The sequence below is a fragment of the Clupea harengus genome, chromosome 5, assembly GCF_900700415.2.
Source record: "Clupea harengus chromosome 5, Ch_v2.0.2, whole genome shotgun sequence".
Taxonomy (NCBI): domain Eukaryota; kingdom Metazoa; phylum Chordata; class Actinopteri; order Clupeiformes; family Clupeidae; genus Clupea; species Clupea harengus.
Window position 1 is genome coordinate 3,370,912 of NC_045156.1, and position 27,982 is coordinate 3,398,893.

General features: G+C 44.5%; 1 protein-coding gene across 1 annotated transcript; it reads left to right on the top strand.

The window, feature by feature from the left end:
- The first annotated feature begins 6,227 nt into the window (after window positions 1–6,227).
- Window positions 6,228–27,654, top strand: lrrc38b (leucine rich repeat containing 38b). The gene is made up of 2 exons (XM_012841153.2): window positions 6,228–6,855; window positions 24,323–27,654. Exons 1-2 carry the CDS (start codon window positions 6,228–6,230, stop codon window positions 24,565–24,567), a joined length of 873 nt encoding a protein of 290 aa, XP_012696607.1. The 3' UTR covers window positions 24,568–27,654.
- The last annotated feature ends 328 nt before the right edge of the window (window positions 27,655–27,982 follow it).

A 27,982-nucleotide genomic window follows, 5' to 3' on the forward strand; every position in this document is an offset into this window, starting at 1 on the left:
GTTATTGCCTCCGTCGGGAACCCAGATAGCCAAGGGATTAGACCCTGGGTTGTTTTCGACGAGGGAGCCCTCGCAATCCATTACACCCAAATGAGTCTCTCGGTAAATACATTCCATGAGAATTATGCAGATGGGGGGAAAAATGGCAGCATAAGCCACTGGTCTTGCAGTAATAACCCATTTCATGAATAAGCAATGTGCTTGCCTTCTGGGTTAAGGAGCATTAGAAGTCCCTTCACAGCACAGAGACATTGGATGGAAATCCTGGATGATTCTGAGAAGGATCTTGGCTCATCGACTCCATTATGTCACGTAAAGTCACAGGTGATGTCGAATACTCCCTGCATGTGCTGACCGCAGGGATCTGGGGACATCGGTGTGCAGATGGTACATCAAGATGTGTTGGGTAACTATGTGTGGTGACCAGAGGTGTACAGAGATATCATTATCTGTATCTGTTCAACCAACAAAATGATCTGTCTCTGTATCTGTATTTTGATAGAAGGCTGGCTGATACATACAGCATGTTGCATCTTAAACAGATATTATATTTTTTTAAAATATTTTTTATATTTCGACTGTTTTTAAAAATAGAGGAAATGAAAGGAACAGTATGTAGTTTTTATACTCTTACCTTTACAAGCGTGTGCAGGTACCTATGGTGCAACATGGCAGGTTCCATGAAAGAGGACCCACTCCTTATGTAGATACAAATGGCTCATTCTAGGCTATCAAAAAACACAACGATTCGTAGTCACAGGTAATTATACATCAAACAATTATAATGAAAACGTAATTATATCATTATATTCCATTTCTACTAATAGATGCCACTAAAAACAACACACTGTACCTTTAACACATACAGCTAAAAACTACAGGTTCTCAGCTTCATTTTGATGTATAGGATGCGGAGGTTTGACAGAAATGCATCTCGTTCTCCTCCTCAATGCGAGAGTTTCCCTGAGTGATAGTTGGGAACAGTCAGCTCGATGCGCTGACTCAGTGAGGGTCAGTACAGAAAATAGCGATCATCTTTCAATAATGTGTAGTAAATGGAATGTCTAGTTAATTAAATAAGTCCTATGTTGCAAATTGAACATATGAATCGATAGTGAAATGAACGCACAGATATGTCAATCATGGAGCTGCCTTTTTCCCCCAAATAATAACGAGCAACTTCAGGTAGAACAAATATTTCCAGTAAGTTTCCACCACATTATTTTTGCTTTTCCGAGTGATGTAAATAGGGCTTCGGATTCAACGACTAGAGGTTTACATTTACATTTAGTCATTTAGCAGACGCTTTTGTCCAAAGCGACGTACAAGGGAGAGAACAGTCAAGCTAAGAGCAATAAAAAAGCATGGTGTAACAATAAATACTACTTTACATGAGAATTAGAAAAACAACAACCTAGAAAAGAGGAAAAAGAAGTGCAGGAATGTAACTGCTGAAGTGCAAGTTAAGCGCTAGTCAGGTGCCAGTTAGGAGGGGAGGTGCTCTCTGAAGAGTTGGGTCTTCAAAAGCTTCTTGAAGGTAGAGAGGGACGCCCCTGCTCTGGTAGTACTAGGCAGTTCGTTCCACCAACGTGGAACTACAAATGAAAATAGTCTGGATTGCCGTGCTTGCACGGACGGCAGTGCCAAACGACGCTCACTAGACGAGCGCAGCGTCCTGGGTGTAACATTTGCCCTTACAAGAGCATTTAGGTAGGTGGGAGCAGAACCAGTAAGCACTCTGTAGGCAAGCATAAGTGACTTGAACTTAATGCGAGCAGCTACTGGCAGCCAGTGGAGCTCGATGAGTAGCGGGGTGACGTGTGCCCTTTTCGGTTGGTTGAACACCAGACGCGCCGCCGCGTTCTGGATCATCTGTAGTGGTTTCACCACGCAAGCCGGCAGGCCCGTTAGGAGGGCGTTGCAGTAGTCAAGGCGGGAGCTCACCAAGGTTTGCACCAGCAGCTGGGTGGCATACTGGGTTAGGTACGGCCTGATTTTGCGGATGTTGTATAGCGCAAAGCGGCACGACCTGGAGACAGAGGCGATGTGGGCCGTGAAGGTCAGTTGGTCATCAATAATGACCCCGAGGTTTCTTGCTGTTTTGGATGGAGCAAGAGATAAAGAGTCAGTATTGATCTTGATGTTGTGGTGGATGACCTGTTTGGCTGGGAAGACCATCAGTTCCGTTTTGGCCAGGTTCAGCTGAAGGTGGTGATTTTTCATCCATATGGATATATCAGCGAGACAGTCCGAAATCCGCGTCGAGACCGTGGTGTCCTCAGGAGGGAAAGACAGAAACAGTTGAGTATCATCGGCATAACAGTGGTAGGAAAAACCATGCGAGCGGATGATAGGGCCCAACGAGGTGGTGTAAATGGCAAAGAGAAGTGGTCCCATCACCGAGCCTTGGGGCACCCCAGTGGTGAGGCGGTGAGGTACAGACAGCTGACCTTGCCATGACACGTTGAACGAGCGCCCAGTGAGGTAGGATTCAAACCAGGAGTGCGCATTGCCAGAAATGCCCATACTTGACAGTATGGACAGAAGGATGCGGTGGTTGACTGTATCAAACGCAGCTGATAAGTCAAGCAGGACGAGAGCCGAGGATTGAGCTGCTGCTCTAGCTGTTTTTAAGGCCTCCATTACAGACAACAGGGCTGTTTCGGTGGAGTGACCGCTTTTGAAGCCAGACTGGTTCGGATCGAGGAGATTGTTCTTTGACAGGAACTCGGTGACCTGTTTGGAAGCTGCCCTCTCAATGGTTTTAGATAGGAGCGTGAGAAGTGAGACCGGTCGATAGTTTTCCACCTGAGTGGGATCGAGAGACGGCTTCTTGAGCAGCGGCGTTACCCGAGCCACTTTGAAAAGAGAAGGAAATGTTCCAGAATTAAATGAAGCATTAATCACCTGTGTTATTGCCGGTAAGACGGCAGGCGATATGGCTTGAAGGATGTTGGATGGGATGGGGTCCAGCGGGCATGTAGTTGGACGGCTACCTGTTAGGATTTTGGAGACCTCACTCTCGCTGAGAGGGATGAAAGAAGGAAAAGATGAGCTATTGACGGTTGCGCCCTTAGGGGAGGGGGACAGTTGGTCGAACTGTTGCCCGATGGCTGCCACTTTCTCTGTGAAAAAGGAAGCAAAGTTATCAGCAGTGAGGTGGTGGTGGTGAGGTGACACAGTAATCAGTGTAAAGTAGACTTTAAAATACATCAAATACAGCCGAGCAGGTGCTATGATACACATGGCTCTTGTTTCCTTTAAATGTGACATGTTTATCGTTTAGTGGAATCTGATTAATGCCTCCTACCAGGAAAGATGACAATCTCACAAAATCATCCGCAAATGGAAATTGATGACATTTCCAGTGACCTGCCAGTGGATAAGTACATGTCATTAAATATTTGAAGACATCCCTTTGGCAGGAAATTAATCTGAGGATAGCATCACACTGTTTTGAAATGCATGGAAGCGTTTGATTGAATAATAAGATCATTTCACAAGGTCATAATCTCGAACACCTATTCTCTGACTCCAATAGTTAACAAAGAAATAACTTTGTTTGGCTGCAGTGTTACACTGGCATCAGCAGCATGTGACAGTGTTGATACTGTGTGGGTTGGAAATATTTTACAGAAAGTTTAAAGCTCGGCGTTACTACAGTATTCTGCTTTCTCACAGACATCTGTTGCAGGGGCAGTGAAGGGAAGAGAGAATTTACAGCAAAAGTCACCAGGCTCTCTATCATTCATGAGACTAGTAGAAAATGGCAACACACACACACACACACACATATATATATGTTATGGTGCAATCACGCACACATTAAGCAGACATACCTTTCTGATCTGTTTCCCTGTCTCACTGCCTCACTGAAGGCAGTCTCTATTCAATTCAATCATGTCTTCCATACTCCACTTCCTTCTCTCTCTCTCACTCTCAGTGTGCTACACCCATTGCTCTAATTCCATTTCCCTTGCCCTGAATCCCCTGTGAGACCCTTAATTGAGAATGAGAATTAATGTCTGTGTCAGAAATTCCCCATTGTAGAGTATGTTTCATTCGTCTCCCCTACCATAAGAGACTAAGTGATTGAATTGAGTTACTACTTACTAGTTGAATTAAAAGCATCTTTCTGCTTCCTGTGAAAGGTGTAATTGACTGTGATTCAAGGATTTATTTATTCATAACTTCATAACAAAAAGAACATCAGATTTGACGAAGGCATGGCTGACATTTTCCAGTGAGGCAACAGTTGCATGTTGCAGACACAGCTTTTCCTTGGACAGTGATGCCAAAAGGAGCCTTCTGACATGGCAATGTTGCGTAATGTTTTGACAAGATACTCCATGATGATGTAACACGAAGGCTGTCAGTCAAACCATTGCACTCTACTGTCATATGAGCTGTAATCATAGGGGGTGATTTGATTTCTGTATCAAGCTAAAGAAGATGTAATATTTTTGTATTAAGTGTTTCTAGTATTTTATGTTACTTTTATTTTAGTTTTGAAGAGCAATTGTTCAAACAAAGGAATATTTCCTTATGGGCGGGAGGGAGGGGGGAGCCTATTATGCGCATTGCTGGGCTTATCTCCCGATGGCATAATTAAGCCTTATCAGTTTGGTTCAGTGGAATAGCCTATTCCTTCACACAGAGACTGAAGCCACTAGTAAAAGCCGAGAGCACAGCATTTGTGAGAAACTCCAGGGGGACGTCACGTGATGACTGCATGGTTCACACATTCTGGTGATAATACTGTAGAAGAGAGCGATTTCACAAGAGCTCTCACAAACACACACACACACACACACACACACACACACACACACAGAGAGAGAGAGAGAGAGAGAGAGTGAGAGAGAGAGAGAGAGAGACAGAGAGAGACAGAGAGAGATAGAGGGTGAGAGAGAGACTCACAAACACTAAGATTGCTTGTCAAGGCAGGCAGCCCAGTGCATTTCTGCCTGCAGTAGCGTCCGGATGCTAATTTGTATGCGGACAATTTCTTTGCGGACACTGGCATGTGTTTGCCATAGCAACAGAGTGGTGGAGTCCTGCTGTGAAGAGTTTTTTTTTTCCCTTCTTTATCAGGCTCACTGGAGGCAGCCAGAAAGAGGAATAGAGCGAGAGAGACCGAGGGAGGAAAGATGAGAAAGGGAGAACAAACGCGGATCGCCGTGCGCCTCCGAGCTTGTCGCCAGGAATTACTCCTCGTTTAGGATCCCCTCCGCCGCCCGTGACATCAGCCGACGAGTAGCCTGGAGGACGAGGAAGAGGAGGAGGAGGAGGAGGGGGGTGGGGGGGTCATGTTTGCAGTCATCAGACATCTGGAATTCCCCTTCCGACACGAGAGACAAATGGAATGGATGCTGGAATTTCGCTCGTCCCGCCGCGCCATGCCGGAGCCTCCGCGCCACGGATCCTTTTTTGTCTGAGACGCAGGCTGCCTCCGCTCTCCCTGTCTCTGTCAGGCGCGCTCCAGCCACTACGGGTTAACCCTGAGACTTGACCAGCCTGCAACCCTTCACCCCTCCACTCCCCCTAACCTCCTCGCTCTCTCTCTCTCTCTCTCTCTCTCTCTCTCTCTCTCTCTCTCTGTTGCTCTCTTTCTCTGTCGCTCTCGTGCTCTCTGCCATCCTCCTTTCCCCTGCTTTGCTAGCTTCTATTTACCTCCACTGGATAATCTCCCCTCCCTCACACACACACACACACACACTCCCTCTCTTTCTCCCTCTCTCGTTCTCTCTCTCTCTCTCTCCCCCTCCCTCCCACCCACCTCTCTTCTATCTCTCCTCCCCTCGCTCTCCTTCAAAGCCAGCAGTGTGCTGCTCCGCTCCAGTCTGCCTGCTACATGATCCCTCGGAGAGCAGCAGCGTTTGGCGTCTCGCTCCAGCCGCTCCACGCGCCTGCCCGCCTCCACCTCCGCGCCTGTCTCCCTCAGTTGGCCAGCGGGATGCTCAGGGAGCACGGGCACTGACTCCTTCCTCCTCTCCTCGCGCTCCCCCCCCCTCCCTTCCCCTCCCTTTCTCTCTCCTGCACTCCTACCCTCTTGACCCCTTACCCATCTCTCATCCCCTTTCCCCTCTGCGTCCACCTCCACAACTTCCCTCTTCTCTCTCTGTTTCTCTCCTCACTCTCTCTGTGTCTCTTCTCTCCCTCTCCCATCCCTATCTCTCTCTCTCTCCACTCTCTCTCCACTCTCTTTCCCCCCACCCCTCTTGACCATGTTGTCATGTGTCTGCTGGCTCCAGACGTTCCTCGCCCTGCTCGCCTCCGTGCTCCTGACACTGGGGCAAAACTGTCCGTTTAACTGCCTGTGCCCAGACCCACACACAGTGGACTGCAGCGGCAAGGGCCTGACGCGTCTGCCGGATTCCATCCCGCTGGACGTGCGCCGCCTGCTGCTCTCTGACAACTGGATCCAGCGCATCCCCGCTGACTTTCTGGTGCTCTACAGCGACCTGGTCTACCTGGACCTGCGCAACAACTCGCTCTCGCACATCGAGCCCGGCACGCTCAGCACCTCTTCCCGCCTGGTCTTCCTGGACCTGGGCAGCAACAACCTGACAGAGATCCCCAAGGGGACGTTCGGGGAGTCGCGCAGCTTGATCAAGCTGCGCCTGGGCAACAACCCGCACCTGAGCATGGTCAATGAGGACGCCTTTCTGGGCCTCACCTCCCTGCGGGAGCTGGAACTGGAGCGCAATGCCCTCTCGGGCCTGGAGGTGGGGGCACTGAGCCAGCTGCCCTCCTTGCGGTTGGTGAGGTTAGAGGGCAATCCTTGGGTGTGCAACTGCAACTTCGCCAGCCTGTTTGCTTGGCTGATGGAAAACCTGCACAAGCTCCCTAACGGTAAGTTCAACTGCATCCCATAACTTCACCTGCCTCGAAATAGCAAACCAAAAATATCACCGCCACATTCACTCATGTGTTTCTTAGTTCTTGCCTTCAAAAGCATTTCACATGACTTGTCACATTTCTACAGCTATAGCGGATCATCATGTGTCCTCCGGCATGGTTCTCTGGTTTGTTTTTGTTTGGCTCGTACAAAGAGGAACCCCCTCCTCTGTTCTAATTTGGGCTCATCCTTTCCCCACCACTGGGCATTGTCAGTAATAAAGGACAAATGAGCTGTGGACTCAGAGTGGGCTCCCTTGTGGGAGATCTCTCCACATTCGTCCATCCCTATAGGTTGAAAGCCCCCCCAGCCTCGTCACGACTTACGTTTAACAGTCCGATCAGGAGTGTGTTTCGTGATTTTGCACACATGCAACACGCATGCCAAGCACCCGCCATATTTCTCCCTGAGGCACTTTGTGTATGTTTATTCGTGTGTTTGTGTACTCGCCCTGTCTTTTTCTGCAAATGTGTGTGTGTGTGTGTGTGTGTTTGTGTTGTGTTTATGAGCTAAATGTGTGTGTGACTGTGTGTGTTCACACACACACACAGTCACACACACATTTAGCTCATAAACACAACACAAACACACACACACACACACACACACATTTGCAGAAAAAGACAGGGCGAGTACATGTGTGTTAGTTTTTTTCAGGTGTGAATAAATATAGCCCAGTTACATCTATGCCGCTTCAATGGCTTGAGTAATAGGAGAAACCCCCAAGAAAAGCCCCGACCGCCCACTCATCCCCACTGGCCGCGAGCTGGATCCAGGCAGCCCTGGCGTTGTGTTGCGTTTCGTTTCCGCTCCGATTGGCTCGGCTCAACTCGACTGGGGAATGGCACTAACATGTTGGCAGGGCTCAGGCGATTGTCTCAGGAACACTTGCTAAAACACACATTAAAAATGGTGAGAGAGGGAGAGGGAAAGAAAGAGACAGAAAGAGAGAAAGAGAGAGAGAGAGAGAGAGAAAAGAAGGACAAAGAGGATCACAGAGAGCTCCCAAAGGACAGGAGCCACAATGGGCTGAAATCTGCTTACAAGGAGATCATTCGTTTCGCAGACGAGCTGCATCCTCATTTCCTGAGAAATGTGCACACTGTGCTTCCAGAATGGAGGACAGTTTCTAAGATAGCTTGCATTCGCCTATATGTGGCTCCCTGTTGAATGTATGCAAATTGTAAATCATCTTCTGTTTGAACATTAAACCATCAATAGATACTCTTGCCATCCTTGGGTCTCTGCCCTTGAAATTTCAGGGACCTTTACATCTAATTATTCAGTCCAGCAGGCAGGCTGTCTGGGGCAGTGTCCCTCTTTATGAGAAGTCAAGACGTCTGTCAGACATCTGTCTGCTTTTGTCGTTGGGTACCAAAAAGGCAATCCTTGGCAAAAGAGAAAATACATCCCAAATGATAAAGTCATAACAAACATAAGTTAATAAGTGCGGTACATAAAGAAGTAACCCAGCTGTTACTGTGTCTGTGCCAAGAATTTTAAATGACACAGGAGGCGTGTAATATCATGCGTAGTCTACCTAAAACTTGGGCAGTGACAGTAGACTGTTACATGAGCTCTGTCCATTTTTAAAAGCCACGTCCCTGTGGGGATGAAGAGAAATGGATTCCTTGAGTAACCTCAATTCTGAAACCCGTGCAACCTTGGGAAATCTGGCAGCTTCCCAAGGCTCTCCCCTTCATTTTCTGGGTATGGAAATTCAAATCCCCATCCATGTTTATTTGCAGTGGGGCATGGATGGTGTGAGACAAGCCATTTATTTTTAAAGGCTTAGTAATATGTTGGCTGCCAGCATATTTCATGCAAGGATATTGCTGGATAATATTCTTAGTAGTCCCATGGCTACTGTTACTGCAAACCTGCAGAAACAGAAACAGATCTGTGCCGCCCACAATCTGCCCACAACTTATCTCTGCTACCCATGTAACATATGGCAATGCCATCCTGCCCTGCATTCAAATTCCAAGCACTTTTTTCATGGAGGCTGTGTTGCTGAAATGCAGTTTTGGTGGAGCAGACTGGAAATAAGCAGGAAGGCACTGGCAAGGGCCGTCAAACCCATCCTGGCGGGCACAGCGCACACATTTCATCACTAGTCTCGGACGCCACTGGGCGAGGGCCATAGTGAATTAACTTGGCGGAGGAGAGCCAAGCTCACGTCAGCAGCTGCCGTGGCGGCAGCAGAGGCACTCTAGAAGCGGCGAGGCAGAGCCAAGGCTCCGGCACGCTTGCCAACTGCCGTACTCTCTGTCCGGCCGGCCGGGCCGTCGGCGGCGGAGCTGCACTCGTAAATTGAGGCTGAGCTACGGCGGGAGAGGATGCGCCCCGCTCCGTGTCACGTGCGGCACTTATTTCCACATCAGTGGGCGATTAGGAGCCCCGGGCCCTTCAGTGTGACTGGTCAGCACCGCCCTCACTGTCCTCCCATTAATTAATAAACCATTTCTGACCTTTCCACCGCAAGTTACACATCCTGTCCTGCATTCATTCATTACCATATAACCACATAACATATGCATATGTTGTTATGCATACCTTGTCCCATGTGATACGGGACGTGGGGAGTATAGCCTCAGACTGTTGCAAATATATATGGACTATGCAGTATATCCTACTGTGGAACAGGAGTGTTCACATATTCTTAAGCATCTAGTGGAGAGAATAAAGGATATGGATGCCTTTTCCTGACTCTAACACAAAGTCTTAAAGGCCTCAGTCATGACCATTATTTACAGCCCACTGAATCAACAAGTGTGTTGTCTGTTTTGACTGTCTCCATTAAAACGTCTAGTCAGACATATGTGTCTCGATTTACATTTTATAGCCGTGCGGTTGGAGGGAGATTTCAGTGTGTTAGCCCTAAATGAGATTCTATCATGCTGGCAAATGCCCTTGATTTCCTATGCATGAATGCAGCAGAGCTATCACCGGGAGAGGAGAAAAACAACATAACTCTTTTATTTCCCCAAGCGAGTTTAGTGAGGTGCACATCGATCATCATAGCACCAATTCTAAGACCCCATAAACGAGATGCTTCTGGCGTGAGAGAAAGATTACTCCGAAGTAACAACAGAGAAATGTGGGCGTTTGTGGGGAACCTGTGGAAAAAAGGAGATCAACAAAGTGTTCCAGAGAGCTTAATAAAGAGGTAGAGGAGGTGTTGAGCACAATTTGGTAAGTCCTGATACAGCAGCCACATTACAAGGCATTACTGTTGTTGTAGTAAACAAACTAAGTGGGTTTAATGGACCTATGTAATCTAGCCAACAAGAAAACACTGCATTATAGGATTATCCAAGTGAAGGACATAAGTAGGCCAGTAATAATGCCATACTGTATTTAACTCGTATTATGTATTTGAAGCCAAGCTTATAAAGCAGTACTGTATAAAACAGCCTATATATGATTATTTATAAGTGCTGATAAGTTGAAGATAGTTAAACAACTATTCCAGGTCTGAATTCATTAAGTAATGAAAAAAATCAATTTAGGTTGAAGCACAGTGTTATTACTTTTGTCACAAGTGTATGAGAGAGAGGGAGAGAAAGAATGTGAATTCAGCCATGTGCCATCATTTTAGAACATAGGACTTCCAAAGCTTTAGAAAGGTTCCTTTAAATCAGAAAAAAAATCAGCTCCCTATTCCTCTTCGTGGTCTTTAGACCAGACATTCAATTCTGGAGGATCTATGGCCTGCCAGTGAGGAGGGGGCGTCATCTTGGGTCCCCTCTGAAAGTGGATTTTCATCCAAGAGTGAGCATTGGTGATTACTTACCACAAGAAACGACCACATCTGTCTTGGCCTGCCGCAGAGGACCCTGATATTCTCTGCAGGCCTAATCTGATGATGGATGCCCAGTGTAGGCCATTCACAAACATTTAGGCAAATGAAGACCTTTCGGCTGCTTTGATTTACTGTATGATATGATGGAGAGAGGGAAAAAAACAATACATGCATATATATCAGAGTATCTTCAGCAGGATTAAGTTGAAATACAGACTCGTTTTAGTAAAGATTACAATTATGTGAGTGCATAGAGATATACATAAGACGCTAGTGTATAGGAATTTTTGCTACAAAGCATTATTCTCTTTCTCCATGTATATTCAATAGAGAAAGCAATTGAGACCGTACTTCCTTATCAATGATTTATTAGTTGGCTTTTCACTGCACTCAGGGCGCTGTGCTTCCTCCACGGCCCTCTGACAGACAAGGGCATGGGAGAGTAAGTGTATTCATATGTTCTAGCTGTATATTCATGTCTCTCTCTCTCTCTCTCTCTCTCATGTATGTGTGTGTGCCTGTGCCTGTGCCTGCGTGCGCACGCGCGTGCGTGCGTGTGTGTGTGTGAAACAGCGCTGTCTCATGACCACCATGCATGCAGTGACAGATGGGCACTCATTTGGAGAATGAGGGTCGCCTGATAATCTTCTGCCTGTGCATCTGGGGGTTTCATGAAAATAAATGAGACCATTACAGTCAACCCTTTATGCCGCTCTGAAGATAACTGCTGTAAAATGAGTCAATTCTGCACCCGGCTAATGGATCGGATTCAAATATATATGTATAATTCGCCAGGCAGGCCTATCGAATTCATTAAGAGTAATCGGGCTCTAAGGTTCCGAAGCCTACCGCCTCTCTCTGTTCATGTGAGCGGGCAGAGGCATTTGGGTAGGTCAGTGCTCCGACCCTTGCCACCTGTGTTGTGCTAGGATTACCGTTGGAGGCTTGGGTTTGTTGGAGGCTTTGCTTACTATGTAGTGTGGCCACATCCTGCCTGTAGCTACCAGAGACATACGCCGACACCCACATGCTGTATCCACACACACACACACACACACACTCTCATGCTATACACATCTATGGCTTGTCGCCCACATGCTGATTTGCCAAACATAGGAAATCCAAGGATTTTAATGGATTTAATGCATTTTGTGTAGAAGATGAGCGATAGAGCTGGGTCTAGACTGAAAAAAAAAACAGAACAGGGTAGTGACAAAAACAATTGGCAACACCTGGGAGATGTGGGCACAATTCAATATGTTGGCTCAGATTGATGTTGTTAGGTAGGAAGGATAATGTGCCCCCACGCATCTGCTTTAGGGATTTCCGTCAGTACCTGCACTGACTGCTATGAATGTTTCAGGGGGGAAACGAATGTAAACATGATCCACTGCTGTCATTGCTGCTCCTGGGTTAAGGATGGACAACGTGCATCCATAATTCAGAGCCACGCTGTGTTTTTTTTTTCTGCCGAGTTAAGTTGCTTGGGTAACCAGAGCTCTAAAACGGCCAGAGTCAAAGGTGAGGGCGAGACTTACTCCCCTCCCCCAAAGCGTGCAGAGGCCTGGGGTGTCCGTGATCCGCGAGCAGTGCGACTGACTGGGAGAATAAGAGTTCATGTGACATGCCAGCGCATCACCTCTCGTGCACTCTCCAGTTACTTTCCAGTGATCAGTTAACAGCTCGAAACCACTCACAGCTATAACAGACACACAGCAAACAGCAAAGTCCAGGCAAGACACCCTTACCACAGGTCCCTAATGTGTTGTGCAGAGGAGGTAGCAGAAGTTTATCCTCAGTTTAGCTGTAAGCCTCACCACAGGGCCTTAAAATGGCCTGCCTTTTGTTTATTTGATTTCCCAGTAAGACCTCTCTGCTCCCTCATCTAATCAACCGTAAGACTGTATTTTGGATCCAAGGAGAGCAAGGCATCATTTTGTATAGATGTCTCCAAATCTATACTCTCTCTCGGAGCCGACAGATGTTCCTCCTAATTTTGCAGTGCTGTAGTGTGTTATGGATTTATTATTGCATCCATTGAGTGCTAATTCATCCGTAAAATTACATGGTGAGAAAAACAAAACAAGAAGCTTCACATGCCCTTGCCGGTGGGAGAATTCACTACAAAATAACACAATATAAGCCATTGCCTCTGTTCCATGGGGCAGGATAAGTAAGTAATCATACCACACAAGTGGGGTTAATGTCTACAGAAGTAGGTCCTAAATGCATTTTGTGTGTGTATGTAAAGCGTTGGTGGCATGTTTTTGTGCCTCTTTCACCCCGTGGAGATCAGAGCGTCATGGCATAATGATGTGACTGTGTCCCTGAGTACCCCCCCAACACACACACACACACGCACACCATGTGAAAAACCCCTCCTGGTTTGAGTATCTCACCCTCGGCCCTCGCTGTCGCAGACACACTCATCACTCTGTGCACTCACAGACCTCATGCCCTCTCTCTGGGATCATGCTCCCCTCTCCTCTGTCACGGAGGGGCTTCTCCTACTGTGTCTGCATGCCGTCACAGTAGGTTTTTACTGCACGCATGCAGCAACCAGGTCAGACATATTTTGAGATCATGTGTCATGCTGGAAAGGATGGAGAGAAAACAAAGTATTCATGAAAGGAGAGAATGCATTCTAAAAGCCTTGGCGTGTTAAAAGTGAACAACAAAATGTTGTGTTTGTTTGTTTGTTTGTTTGAGGAATGATCTGAGCTCTCTGCCAGCATGTTTAACTCCTCTATAAACTTTTTGTCCTCAAGTGTTCCTTTCAAAATCCTGAGGTATCAAGGGACCCGTGATCTGAGTGCCTCATTCCATTCTCATTGAGTTTTTTTGTCAGAATTGTACACTAGTTCTGTTCTGTACTGTCACAATTCTATCCCTCAGATAACTAGTCACATGCTTTGAATCAGCCAATCTGAAAGGCTGGAATAAGGTTTTCCACATCCACATAGCTTTACATCAGGGAACTATTGGCTAAATCTTAAACCTACATCTACCGATACCTTTGAAGGTTTTTTTTACTATTTCAACTCCAACTTCAACTCCATAGTTGATAGATCAGCAACAAAGAATATCTGCCCTTACTTACAGGGCAGTCATGCCCCCCGAGACCAAAAAGATTTACTATCCTGAAAACCTGTAGATAATTAAATGCAAGTTGTACAATTACATCCTAGGCCATAGTCATGTTATTGTGTATATAAAACCACCTGTTCTAACACAGATATTGTCCATGTTGACTGGTCAATACTTTAATCAATCTTAATTGCAGATGCCAGCATGCTAATAGAAGGCAGAGAGGAGTGGGAGGCGGTGAGAAGTTTCCAATAGCCCGCCTGTGATTGCCAGCTAGATCAATCAATCACGGCAGGAGTCAGGGGGACAAGCCCCAGATAGGCCCTCCGTTCTCCCCGGGTGACACTCACCCTGATTGTTATCCCCCTCGGACGCGGTACGTGCCGTAATACTAGCCTGTGCTTAAAAGCTCCCTGGCGGCCCGAGTGGCTGTCTCCTCCCATAAATCTCTCTATCTCCCCATTGTGCCTGAGCGAGGGGGCTTTTCAGCCTTAATGGAGAGTGAGATTGGGATGTGAAGTCAGTTCAATTAAGAAAACCTGGACACAATGAGATTGGAACTGAGGGCTGCACTGGACTGAATTGGGGGAAATATTTCCTGACGGATGTTCAAAGAATTAAGAAGACGGGGACTTGACCTTGCACCGAACACTGGCACAGGAAGTCAGTAATGCCACTTAAGGCAATGATGTGCAGTCAGGGTAGGCAGTGCCAGAAAACCATCTCATACAGCAAATTTATAGAAAATACATCTGTTTACAAGTATACTGTGACATCAAATTCCTACTGTGATATACTTTTATCTTAAAAGTCCATAAATTTGAGAGCAAATTGTCGTGGCTCACAAGCTCACTTCTTTTCAATGGCATGAATAGCCTCTGCTTTCTTCACCACTGCCGTAACGTTGTGGATTTTTGTGTTTGCACAAGCGTCCCTTGTGACGAAATCAATGGAGTGTGGAGAGGCACCGCTTGAGGTGAGCGTGCGCAAAGCCGATCACAACTAACCGTCGGCAAAAAATTCAGCTGTCCACTTTCAAATGTATGTAGTAACAATCTGAACATGTTTTTAGGGGCTACATAATGTGTTTTAAATCAAGTACATCATAAGCTGGCTTATTGGTTCATTTCTCATGAACCAAAAATGTAAATTAAACAGGTGTGTCTAATGATCTCATCTTGATTCAAAGTGGCCTGTAGTGATGTGTAGTGGAAGCATTTTCAGGTGTTCATTAGACTCAAGAGCTAAATATACTTTCTCTGACCCTAGGGTGGCACAGATGAAAGTGCCTGCTATTTGCTAAACTGCTTAAGAATATGCTAATGTTAATACGTTTTCAAGCACTAATTTAAAATAGCATGACTGAGAGCGTGATTTTGATACTTCTACTTATGTAGCCTAAGCTGCACTGGTACTGAGCTGCAGAGAATGGGATACCTTTGCATCCCTGTGCATGCAGAGGAGGGTGTTGACTAATGTTGCGTGACTGCATCAGTATGCCAGTGCAATGATAATGGTAAAGATATAATATCTCCATCTAGGTTACACTGAAACACTGAATGTTCTCGCCCACAGACTTTCTATCTTGTTAATGTTCTCGGATAGGTTTTGAATATACAGTAGTTCTGTCATTTTTTTTGTGAACTGCCTTCATTCACATGTCTGACTTGCAGGGTGAGGGTTAGCGATCCCGTGCCGCTCCGGAGTAACATCTGTGTTTTCTCGCGAAAAATGCATCCAGTTTGAATTTTTGAATGCCCAGCGCCTACCCAAGTGCTGGCCTCACCATGCGCCACTGTTATAGTGATACAAGATCCTTATCCCAGAGACAGGTCACAGAAAGCCTCTGTTCTATGCAAATGTAGGATGATATGAGATCTCTTGACTTCATTGCCTACAGTTTCATCTGAAAGTATTACAACTGTTACTGTCATAACTGTATTAATGCAATATAATAAATAGTGTAATAACAACTGCCAACTTCATTTCAAATGATATAAAGATTTGCATCAGTGCAGTTCAACTGTAATTTGCTCGTTTACAATTACATTCAGGAAACCAGGCTCATCGGCACACCTGCAGGTTACACAGACTCTACAGCATACGCATGCAAATGTTTCACAGGGAAGTAGGGCACTCAGAGAGCCCACATCCGTATGCAGCCGTAACATTTATCCTGGAGCTCTGTGTTTACTTTCCTCCATTATCCCCTCACTGGCTTTGAGCAATGAAGCGGTTCTCTTCCCTTCAAATAAATCTCACATTTTCCTGAGAGCTTGATTTACGAGAGCAAGGATGAAGAGCTTCCAGCGCGGGCCCAAAGGGAGGATTGGGTGTCGGTCAGGGCATTCGCTGACACATGTTAGACAGAGGAGTGTCAGCTACCGCGCTACCTGAGCCCCTCGGATCGCTCACCTTGCGGCCGGCCCCAGACACCAGAGCAGCGCCTCCGATCCCCCTCTGCGTGACTCCGTTGGCGCTAGACGGCGAGGAACACAAACACGGCAACAGCAGTTCTTTCCATCGCTCCTCTCAGATGTCTGTGTTTATGTTGTTTGTTTAAACTGTTCTTGGCCGCAGCAAACTGCTTTTCCAGACACCACAACGTGTTCTGCTGTGGTGTGAAAACAAGACTTAACAACTAAGCCGCCCACATGAAGCTGGATGAGCGCTTTTAAAAGAGCTGATAAACCGCAGCGGTTTCGTGAAAATGAGAGAAAAGGTGTTTAAGAAAGCATCCCAGGACAAACCTGGAAAAAAGTATTACGTAACCTGAGAGAGGCGGTGATTTGTGTGATGGCTGTCCAATGTGGCCACTGTAGATCAGACTCATCTATGGCAGGATGCACAGCTGTGCTTATCCCAAGTGTCTACCACACACACACACACACACACACACACAAATGCACACATGCACACACATTGCTTTTCTATCCAGAGGAGTATAAGTAGTGGTGGGAAGTTGGCTAAGGCCTGTTGGATATTGTAAATGAAAAAACCCTCTACCTCTAAACTCTCTACCTAGTGTGGGTGTTAAGCCCATGTCTACAAAACTGGTAACCATCTACACAGATCTGTGTGTAAACATCACGCCAACTTTTCTCTTTAACTTTCTCTTTCTCGTTTACCTCATCTCCTCTGTCTTTGTTGGAATGGTTTTTCGACTCAAAGTGGAAGGTGGGAAATCATTGTTAGCGCGGCATGATCCAGTTGTCAGATCACGCTGCTCCCGTTACATCCCGACAGAGGTGTGAAAGCGACTCACGGCTCAGCCTTGTGATGATGGCACAAAATAATATCAGCTGCTGCTGTCGCTGCTGTTTTATCTTGTGTCAGGCCTGACATGGCCTGTTGGAGGACTGATGATGGCAGTGACTTTTAAACTCAGGGGGACAAACTAACAGCAGCCTCAGATAACCCTTTATTCCTGGTCTTAGGGTAAAGGCACATCCTGATACATACAATTACATAAACTGTACAATAAAAAAAAAATGTAATCATTACATAGATAGATCAATACATAGCTATTGCATACATAAACACCAGAAGACATTTGCGTACACAAGAGAGTAAATGCTTCATATAATATAAAATCTACTTTGCCTTGTCTGGACTACTTGCCCATTAAAGCAGCAATATGGAGTTCTGTTCCAAAACTAGTAAGCTAACTACCTAAAAGGCACGCAAAAAACCTTGCAAACACCACCAACAGCCCAGCTGACACTGATAGGAGCTTGCCAACACACTAACTGGTGTCTTTTGGCAGTATAGCTGGCAATGACATGCGTGTGAAAGCTTTTCTTCCATTTTTGCAAGGGGTTCCAGCCCATTACACAGGTCTACATAGAGCATATCTTGGATAGCTAGTGCGGAAGACACAGGTGTTTATCTGCCCTTCACATGACCATATGCTATCAAAATGAATGTGAGGATGGTACCAAAACTAGTTGCCTATAAAACTATCCTTCAAAAAGTGTCAAATTGTTGCATAGTGTTACTTAAATGCCTGGAGTTTCTTAAGGCAGCGGAGGGTTCCCTAGGGAGGTTGTTCAAGTGCAGTTAATGACCTTGGGCTCTAGTACATGTTTTTATAACCCATGACCTTGGTAATTACCAATGCTAATTGACCTTTCCAGTATGGGGCGCCGTTTGTAAAATGTTGCACGTTCGAAAATCCTGCTCAGTTTTGCTACATTTAGCATTTTCATATGGAACAAAAAGCACGACAATATTCGAATGTCACTTTTTCAAGCATTTAGAGAGAAATTCATGTAAATTCATGCGATAACTTTTCCAAGGATATTTTTTGGCAGTAACACAAAGTTGTTGAATAATATAAATGTTTCATCTAAATGTAAATGTTAAATATAAATGTAAATGTTAAATGTAAATGTAAATGTTAAATATAAACGTAAATGTTCAATGTTATATATAAATGTTAAATGTAAATGTTAAATGTAAATGCTAAATGTAAATGTTAAATGTAAATGTAAATGTTAAATGTTCAGTCTACATGTCAGATTTGAAGACTGAACCTTACAATATTTACGGTAATTGGCTTTCATAGTTTTCACGTCACGTCAGAATTACCAGCTTGCGGGCAAGAAAATACACTCCACAGCTGTCTACCACTGGAATTTATACTGGAACTGACCATCTTTCATTCAAGATTATTTAATATATCCGCTTTAAAATTGTCTGACATAGGTAGTAAAATGCCAGACAGTTGTTGCTCGGTTGGCTGTTCAAATCGGCGAGGAGACAAGCCCGGCTGTTTCCAGCTGATTGTAGACGTCTTCTGGGTCAACTTTTCTCAGGCGGGCAGTAAACTAGCCTTCTTTTTGGAGCTTGCAATAAAAGCATTAACCCTGTTTTGGTCGCCTCATTCATCAGAATAACTACCTAAAACGGGAATAGATCAAGAAATAAAGTCAAGAAACAAAGCATCAACACGATTAAAATTGGATTACCCGGTTTCTGCTCTGAGATTGCGACAAGTACCTAAGCAACTAGGCTAGGCTACTGTATTTTGTCATCCAACTGGTAATACTACAATGCCAGTAGAAAATACTTGGGAAGATAATTTCAGTTGTCATTCGCCAGACCAGGTGGTTGTACTTGTGTTAACCAGGAAATTGTGTAAAATGATAAAGAACAGTGTTGGGTAGGCTAAAGGTTGCTAGCTAACAGCATGTAGCTCGCTAGCTGGTAGCTAGCTATTAAATGGCAATCATCTTTGCTCTGATAATGAAGATGTTTATTAGTTTTCACCTTCCAGACGACATCGTTATTAACCCATCCCCTTCTGAAAATTAAATTACTATCTGTGCTTTTGGTAGGCTTTCAGTTTTTGAGGTGTGTAGGGGGACGGATTTTCTATTAGATATATGTAAATATCTCCAAACTGGAGCTCAGGCAGGGATTTCTACGACGTTACAGAAATACAAATATCAGCGGGTGCAGTAAAGGGATCACAGGTTCCCAAAATGTAATTTTTTTCTAGATATCTCTGTCTGGCTATTGTGGTATGATCTGTGTTTGATGGCGATCGTAATTGAGTAGGTTGCACTGCTCGACGATGTCCACTGTTGGTCGACACATTTTGCCCGCAAGGTATCCCTGGTAGTGTTACTGAAAGCTATGAATTACCGTAAATATTCTAATGTTCTGTCGTCAAGTCTGACATGTAGACTGAACATTTACATTTACATTTACATTTACATTTAACATTTACATTTAACATTTACATTTAGCATTTGATATTTGTATTTACATTTAACATTTACATTTAACACTTATATTTAACATTTATATATAACATCGAACATTTACGTTTATATTTAACATTTACATTTACATTTAACATTTACATTTATATTTAACATTTACATTTAACATTAACATTTAGATGAAATATTTATATTATTTAACAACTTTGTGTTACTGCCAAAAAATATCCTTGGAAAAGTTATCGCATGAATTTACATGAATTTCTCTCTAAATGCTTGAAAAAGTGACATTCGAATATTGTCGTGCTTTTTGTTCCATATGAAAATGCTAAATGTAGCAAAACTGAGCAGGATTTTCGAACGTGCAACATTTTACAAACGGCGCCCCATATTCCAGTCCTTTCCAATCAATGCACCCCATTTATCCCACCATCAGTGTAGTACAGAACATAGTGTCAACGATAAATCACGGAAAAGTTTCTTAAGCAGGTCACAGTTCCCGGAGGTCAGATATGCTGCTCCTGATGTTGGAATATTGATTTTTTTTTCCGCCATACTCCAACAATCTGGGTCTGTCCTTTGCCCCTGAGCAGATGGAGAAGTTAATGAGTCAAACCTGAGCATATGTTCAGCAAGCTAGCTTTGAGATAGGGGCGAGACGGTGCTTATCAAGGGGACAGGGGCTGGGGTGGTGCAGAGGAGGGAGAAAGGCCATCTTCTCCCTCAGACAGAGGCTACGGGTGGAGTCAACAGGGCCAGGAGCTTTGCTCTGAGACTGCACTGTGTGCATTTAAATAGCAAGCCATTAATCTCGTTTTCTCAAACCAAACGAGCTTGCTGCTTTTTGGCACTGCGTGAGAGGAAGTGGCAATATCACTCCAAACTAATTGTGTTTATGGGTGCAGAATTCCTGACCACAGTTTGCCGTCTGCAACAAGAGCGGAAACAAAGTCTACATATATTCAATTCTCAAATTGAACTTAGATGACATTGATCAACAACATCCCTGTGACTGATCAGTTCATTTTCTGTATCACATATGGCTCACACGTACAAAACGCACAAGACTGCACAGCTTATCTGTATTCTGTATTCCATAACGGTCCATGCTCCTACATGTTCCTATTGACTCAGGCCTCTCAACAAGCTCTCTCTGCAGTAGTTCTGCTCTGCTCTGCTCTGTTCAGCCCTGCTCTGCTCCGTGCCTAAGTGCCTGCGGTACATTTGCAGCGCTCCTCATTCTCGGTTGTGGGTCTCATAACGTCTGTTAGCATCCGCCCACCTCCCATGAGCCTCCTCTACGAGCCCACCTGCGAGTTAACATATCGGGATTTACATCAGCGAGTCACGACCTCATGTTTCTGTATGTGTCTGTGTGTATGTGTGGAGGAGACTTATTAAATGTATATGAACTTGGCAGGGTGGCAGTGTCTTGGACAACTTCACTGAGGAGGAATTCCTTGGTTGGTTGAGATAGTGAGGCCTCGATTATCCATTGGTGAAGGTGTTTCTTTCAATGTTTATTTGCTTGATTAGATAGACAAAGCGAAAAAATTGCCAACCAGAAATAATATGTTGGTTCTTGAAATATAGACCTTCAAGGTTCTGTAAGGACCTGTCTGACTTTTCTGTCAACATTAAAGGTTATAGATGTGTTATTTGCAAGTTACTAAATGCATGTGCAAAGAAAGATAGTTTACAACAAAATATTTTGTTATTTGTGTCGACACCACAGATGTAAAGTTTGGATATTGAGATCTGATGGTAAAAAACTGTAGACATTTTAGACTTAAGGCTTTATGTTTACATTTTTCCAAAATAACAGTGTTACTTAACAGAACTACAAAATTCAGAATTCACAGAATGCCTGTGTCATTCAGATGGGTCCTTGGCAGTGTGGTGGATGGTATACTACTGTTACTGTACAACTATAATGTTGTGTCATCGCTGAGTCATGGACTGTATGACCTGTGAACTGAGATGGACAGTGCAATGGCTGATGCGATCAGCTGGATGGTGATGTCAGACGGCTGGGGGGGTCAGATGTCAGCAGTGGTGTCAGTGAAACTCTCCATTAATCATCATGTCACATCTGGAGCCTGCAGACTCCACCATGTGATTCTCTCTGCTTTACCCCAAAATCTCCCATCTGCTTCTCTTCCTCTCTTCCTCTCTCGCTCTCTCTCTCTCTCTCTCTCTCTCTCTTCCTCCATCTCCTTTTTTAACCTACCTACCCACTCAGTCTCCATCTCCCTGCTCAGTGCTATAAGGGCCTTCTCTCTCTCTCTCTCTCTCTCTCTCTCTCACTCTACCTACCCAACTCAGTCTGTTTCTCCATCTTTCTCTTCTCTACACTAAGGCTACAAGAGACATATCTCTCTCTTTCATCATCTCTTTTCAATCTCTGCCTTCTCTCTGCCTTGTGATTTCTCTCACACCGTCTCTGCCTTGGCCACGTGACTCCCCCCAAACAGGCATGTAAAAGGCGAGCACTCCAGCACAGCTCCAGCGGCCCAGCCCTGGCTGTCACTTAAAAGGCTAAGAGAGCATGGCTGTCTGAGCCCCTCGGGCTTGGAGGCTTCAGTGCTGCGCGCTGTCACAGGGATTCGGTGTTGCCGTGCTCAGCCATTTGTGTGATGGATGTCACCACGCACACAAAAAGGCAAGCTAGCTTCAGCTACTGCATGCGGCTATCTCTAAGATGAATAACTGGATTTCTTTGTGGAAATCCCTATTTATTAGTTCTTCCATCCTTATCTTTTTCATAACTCTATTTTTATTCTTAGACATCAAGCACCAAAACAGAAAGGGAGGGTAACCCCTCTGATTTGTTCAGTTCATAGCAGAAGGAGAAATCCACATTTACATAAGAGGCTATTTAAATGAGGGGGCCTTTTTGCGTTGGTTACGCTGTAACACTGAAACGTTGTGACAAAGCATCATGGATGTGAGCTGCTCTTACTATGCTGTTAACAAGCAGAAATCCCACCCTGTGTGTGCACACACCCCGACTGCATGTCTGAATATAGCTGCACCCCCCCACGCAAGGGCTCACGGTCTGGAGTGCAGAGCTGCAGCTTTGTGTTCCTGCCCATACCAACAACAACCAACAACATAGCGTGCCATTGGTTGGCACTCTCTCTTTCTCTCAGTGTTTTTTCTCTTCCCTCTTCTCTTCCTCCTTCCTCTCTCCATCACCCTCTCCCTGTATCTCAATCTCTCTCTGACGCATTGAAAGGAAGTGTGTTTTCACACACATAACATGGAATGACATAATTACATGGAATAACATTGCCTAAGTACTGGTGGGGTAGATGACCGTATCCTTGCATCATAACAATGTCTCCCTGAACTGAATGAAACCTCCTTTACAGCTTGTTAGCTTCAATATGACACACAAAAATATCTGTTTTTGTGATGCCAAAATGACACCAATGCCAACACAGACATTTCTTATCTGTTCAAAATATGGAGGCTGACAAGCCACTTGATCTAAATGGTAAATCTCTTTCAAAAGGGATCCGCAAGCGACTTCTCGCGGTGCTGTAGGGCTGCACTGTCTCTCTGCAGTTGGTGGAGGTGTAAGCACCGCCAAATTACTACCGCCTGTAACCCTGCCAGAATTGTCGCAGGGTTAACCCTAGTGTCTCAGATGATGCCATCAGCGTTGTAAAATATTTACTGGCTGTTTGCTAATTGCTCCACAGTGGCAGCGATCCGGTTCTCGGGCAACAGCCGTCTCCTAAAAGATGGAGGAGAGATAGAGGATATTTGGTCTTCATTTGGATAAGAAGGGAAAAAACACCTCACATTCTTTTAGTAAAAATGCAGACACAGATTGTGCTGGAAAATGCACGTGTTTAGGTCTGGATGTGAGTTTGTGTTTGTGTTGGAGGGAACAGAAGCTGTGAGGCACACAGTAAAAGTCTGTGTGATTTGTTTTCCTTTTCCTCAAGTGGTAAAATGGCTGTCCTTGAGAGAAGCCCCCTTGTTGTGTAAAATAATTCACATTCTGTTGAGATGCAACCGGGTGTGATATACTGCACGTCAGGTCTGACGGAGGGACTAAAAGGATTTCCCCACTGATTTATCACTTGCGTGTCCTGTAACAAGACTATAGTCAAGGTGCTCCCCATCGCACGCCAAGCCATAAATAGATGCCACGTTTATTTCAGGAAGTCCCTCTCGTTAGGAGGCTGTCACGACCTTCCCTGATCACGCAAACAATTTCGAAATGAATCCAGTGCTTCCACTTCACTGTGAGCTACAAGCCTGAACATGACCTTGGGAGTGGGAGATTGTGTGCACATCATGCTTCAAAATTGCATGTGTCCAAATATTCTTGCCTCATTTTCAAAGAAACATGACTAGCCTTAATACTCAGATGGGCTCCCTGTCTGAGTCGGGTTCTGTCCTAATCCTCCCTCTACTGTGGAGTTTGTCTTACCTTAATCGCTCTTGGCTTGCTCTTGGGGTTCAGTGTCCAAAGGCATTTGGTCCTAATTTGTTTTGGCATCTAGGAACATGTGCTGTGTATAAAACTGAAGCAAGTGAATTGATTAGATGACAGAGACAATCACATCCATAACACCAGTACATTTATAAGCCTTTTATGAACCTCAGGCATGTCCAGTGCTGTAAGCCAACTGCTGTTAAAAGAAGGACAGACTGGCACAGTGATTAGATGGATGTAAATGCCTGTGAGCTATCAGTTTCTCTAGACCGAAGTGCCCACTGAGTGTTTAAACATGAATATGAATGTGAACACAAACATGACATTGCCCTTTTCTCTCTTTTTAGGGGTGGATGGCCTGGAGTGTTCACTGCCCATGGACGGGCAGCGCGTCCCCCTCAACCAGCTCTCCCAGGACAGCTTCCGTGAGTGCCAGGGGACCCTCACGCTCACCGACCTCCTCATCATCATCTTCTCTGGCATCTCCGTGTCCGTGGTGGCCATCATCGCCAGCTTCTTCCTGGCCTCCACCGTCCACTGCTTCCAGCGCTGGAGCAAAGGCAATAAGACAGAGGAAGAGGAGAGCGAATAGTGAGGATTGGCTCGGAGCCAGAGCCAATACCATGTTTCCTGACCACCTTCCTCTGCTCCTTTTTGGACGAGCGCAAGAAGCAAAAGGGAAGGGACTTCGCGGTGACTTGAAGTCAACATAGCTGATTGCGTGACTCTGTGGCAAATGTCAGCAAGCAAGCAAGCAATCAGGAACTCTTGAGGTGAACCGTATCATCCATTTATGTCAGAGATTTGTCTTTCGCCTTGCCCTGCAAGGTGAGTGGCACTCAGTGACTGTCCCCCAATCTTTTTAAGAAACCACAGTAGGAAGAGCTCTGTGTCGTTTGGCTGAAAGAACCTTGTCGAGCTTCAACCAGGCCTTAGCACTCACACTGCCAGGGGTTTACTGGTTCTATTTTATGGGCTATTTCATATGTCTGTGAAAAGTGCCCTTGCCATCGAATATATCTTGTGATGTGAATTCCTCAAAGGTCAGCACTGTAATCTGGACACACTGGCTTCCTGTCTGTAGTCAATATTATGCTGTGCTTTCATTGACGTGAGTATCCACAGCGATATAACTGGTAAATGTAGGAACCGAGTAGCTTAATGCTCTCAAATATCCACAATAGTAGACATCATAGTGAGTTTTTAAAAGTGGGAAGGTATAGCTGTGACACATTTAATGGTAGCAGTTCCTTTGCCTTTACAAATTGTCTCCTTAACCAATTATTTTCTTAACCATTGTGTCAGATTTCGGAAATTGTACTTAGACTAATTACAATTAACATAGATTATAACCTACAGTTAATAGAATCTCTGTGTACTGCACTTTAAATGGTGTCCATTTTACTTACAGTATATTCTGCTGGCCCTCAATCCACTAAGTGGACTGAAATTGCTCAGATCTGCCAAAGACTAGGAGTAGACATGACCAGCCAATAGGCAACTCTGAGATGTATTCAGATTTAAAAAGAAAACTATGGTATAAAATGTGCATTTAATCAGTGTAGGTATACTCACATAGCCTATGTATCTTCTGTCAAAACTAAATATGTAAACAAATTATATAAATATGTTAAATATATAAAATCATAAAAATGTATCAGGCAACATTAATTTAATTTTAGAGAAGCCAAATCTGTCAAATCTGTATGTCAGGCACTGATAACACAAATTATTTCCAAATTATAAGGGCGTCCGCACAGCTTCATCTGTGTAGCTACAAATTACGGTCTGTGTCTATGCTGAGTAAGCATTGTTATTATCCTGGTTCTGCCATAAATGTTTAAGAATTCCAATCAGCTTTCGCAAATTACTGTTTTCTTACGAGATTGCATTGTGACTGGTGTGATTCATGTCAGATTGCCCATAGTGGCAGCAAGTGCAATAGTACAAAGTCAGATCATCCTGGGTCAGACCACTGAAAGGCTGTGGCAGTCTTACCACCATGCAATTTGATGGGGATTGAAATGGTTCATACAACCATGACGATGTGTATTACAGGAAGGCCTACAGCTACATCTGTTTGTCATCCATTTTCATTGCCAGAGGAAAAGGTGTGTGTTCTCTCACACATTGGTACTTATTATTCATTCGTTTTTAACTGCGATACCAGTAATTATTGGGCGCAATGACACTTTTGGGCAGTTGACTGGATGTTGGTTTCTCATGTAAATGAGAGGGGTGAGAGTACTGAGCAGCTGCAATATATATGTGGAATGAATGTCTAGAGGGATGGCTTCTCCATAGTTACTGTAATGACACTAAAAGAGCTGGATTTTGATCAGTCTTAGGTAGCTGAACAGTACATGTCTTACTGTCTTTTTTTTTTTTTTTTGCCTCAAGAATTTCTGAGTTGTCATTTGGAAGGTGTTTTCGGACGCCCCTGTATTTGAGAAGGTAGAAAACCGAGGCAGTACACATTGTAGCCGAGCATGAATAATTCAGAGACTTTGAGAAGCGAAGCATAAGCCATGTGAAGCTTCAAAACGTTAACAGCTGGGGGAAAATGACTCCCACTATGGAAGGAACACTGATGCATTCACTTATTTCAAAATATAACATTTGGTGTTGTTTTTGCATGATTTGACTCTTTTTTTTTTTTTTTAAAGGCATTACTATAAGATAGCATTTGTTTTACAAGCACCCTCAAAATCAAGAATGTTTAAGATTCATCCCTTACTCATTTGAATTCTTTATATTTTGTAGTATCTCACTACTGAGTTGTACTATATTAGGGTTATGCTGTACACTTCTTAAGCACTGTCTTTTCAGGGACATGCGGAAACAAACTTAAGCCTCAGAGACATGAACCAAAATGCTTGTCTGCTCTAAGTACGCAACTGAGCTCAACAGCCATATGCTTGCATGCTCTGACACGCCGCAACCTGTCTCAGTATTCTTTTAATGTACGGCCTCAACCTCCTGCATTGTATTCCCAATTGCCTGTGTTTAGAAATAAATAACTACTTTAAAAAATATATCAAGGTCACAGAGCTAGGGCAGCAGCCACCTTCAGGACAAACAAAGACTTGGTAACACTTTGCTAGATGGACACACAGGAGGTCATGAAAATCAGTTATGTGGGAGCCAAAACTAATCGGATGTTTCTTATAACCACTTAATCGTACACCACAAATGTATTTGAATTGGGCTCATTTCAGCTATCTTTTCGCCAGTATTTGACTAATAGGTTTTCATCAGGCTTAAGGCATTAGCACTGCTGTTAGCAGCAGACAGTGAACATAAAATGGCCCTGGCGTTTGGATGGTGTCCATGCGACTGAAATGCATTGGTATCAATGTCTTTGTCGAGACTGTTGAAATATGAGCTTACTTCTCAATGTTTCGTTACCAAATGTCTGAATTAAATGTGGGTGAGATGAGGTTTCATGGAGGAAGTTGTCAGATCATGTGTATCCTAGTTAATGAAGTGGTGATGCTTACCATCACTGCTACAGTGCATTAGCATCAATATATGGTGACAACTCTGTGTATGACTTAATGTGTGTAACATGGTCTTTCGACTTGTGTCCTCAGTCTTAACATACGTAAACCATGTATATGAGTAGACGATATTCAACTACTGTGTAGTTGCAGTGAAATTAAAGTATCTGTATTTTTCAGCTGTTGTTTCTGTGTCTTTCTACATGGCTTTCAGTCTCAGAGTTGACAGACATTGTCTAAAAACAAGGTGAAGAGAAAGTGAAATGTTAACATGTTATGACAAGGTTGTTTCCATTAGTCTTCTTTTAGCTCTTTGGATTTTTATAACGCCCCCCCCCACACACACACACACACACACACACACACACACACACACACACATACACACTATCCTCTGATTTAGACTATTCCTGAATTTAGCCTTGAGCCTATCAGGTCCTCACAGAGTAAGTCATTGGTTTCGTGTTCTGCGATGCCACCCTAGCACTTAAGTGACATTTTGTGAAG

Bases quoted from the DNA above. Each gene is read 5' to 3' on its own strand.
- lrrc38b (XM_012841153.2), top strand. From the start codon at position 6,228: ATGTTGTCATGTGTCTGCTGGCTCCAGACGTTCCTCGCCCTGCTCGCC. The intron at 6,856-24,322 runs GTAAGTTCAACT...CTCTCTTTTTAG, and splicing joins CCTGCACAAGCTCCCTAACG to GGGTGGATGGCCTGGAGTGT.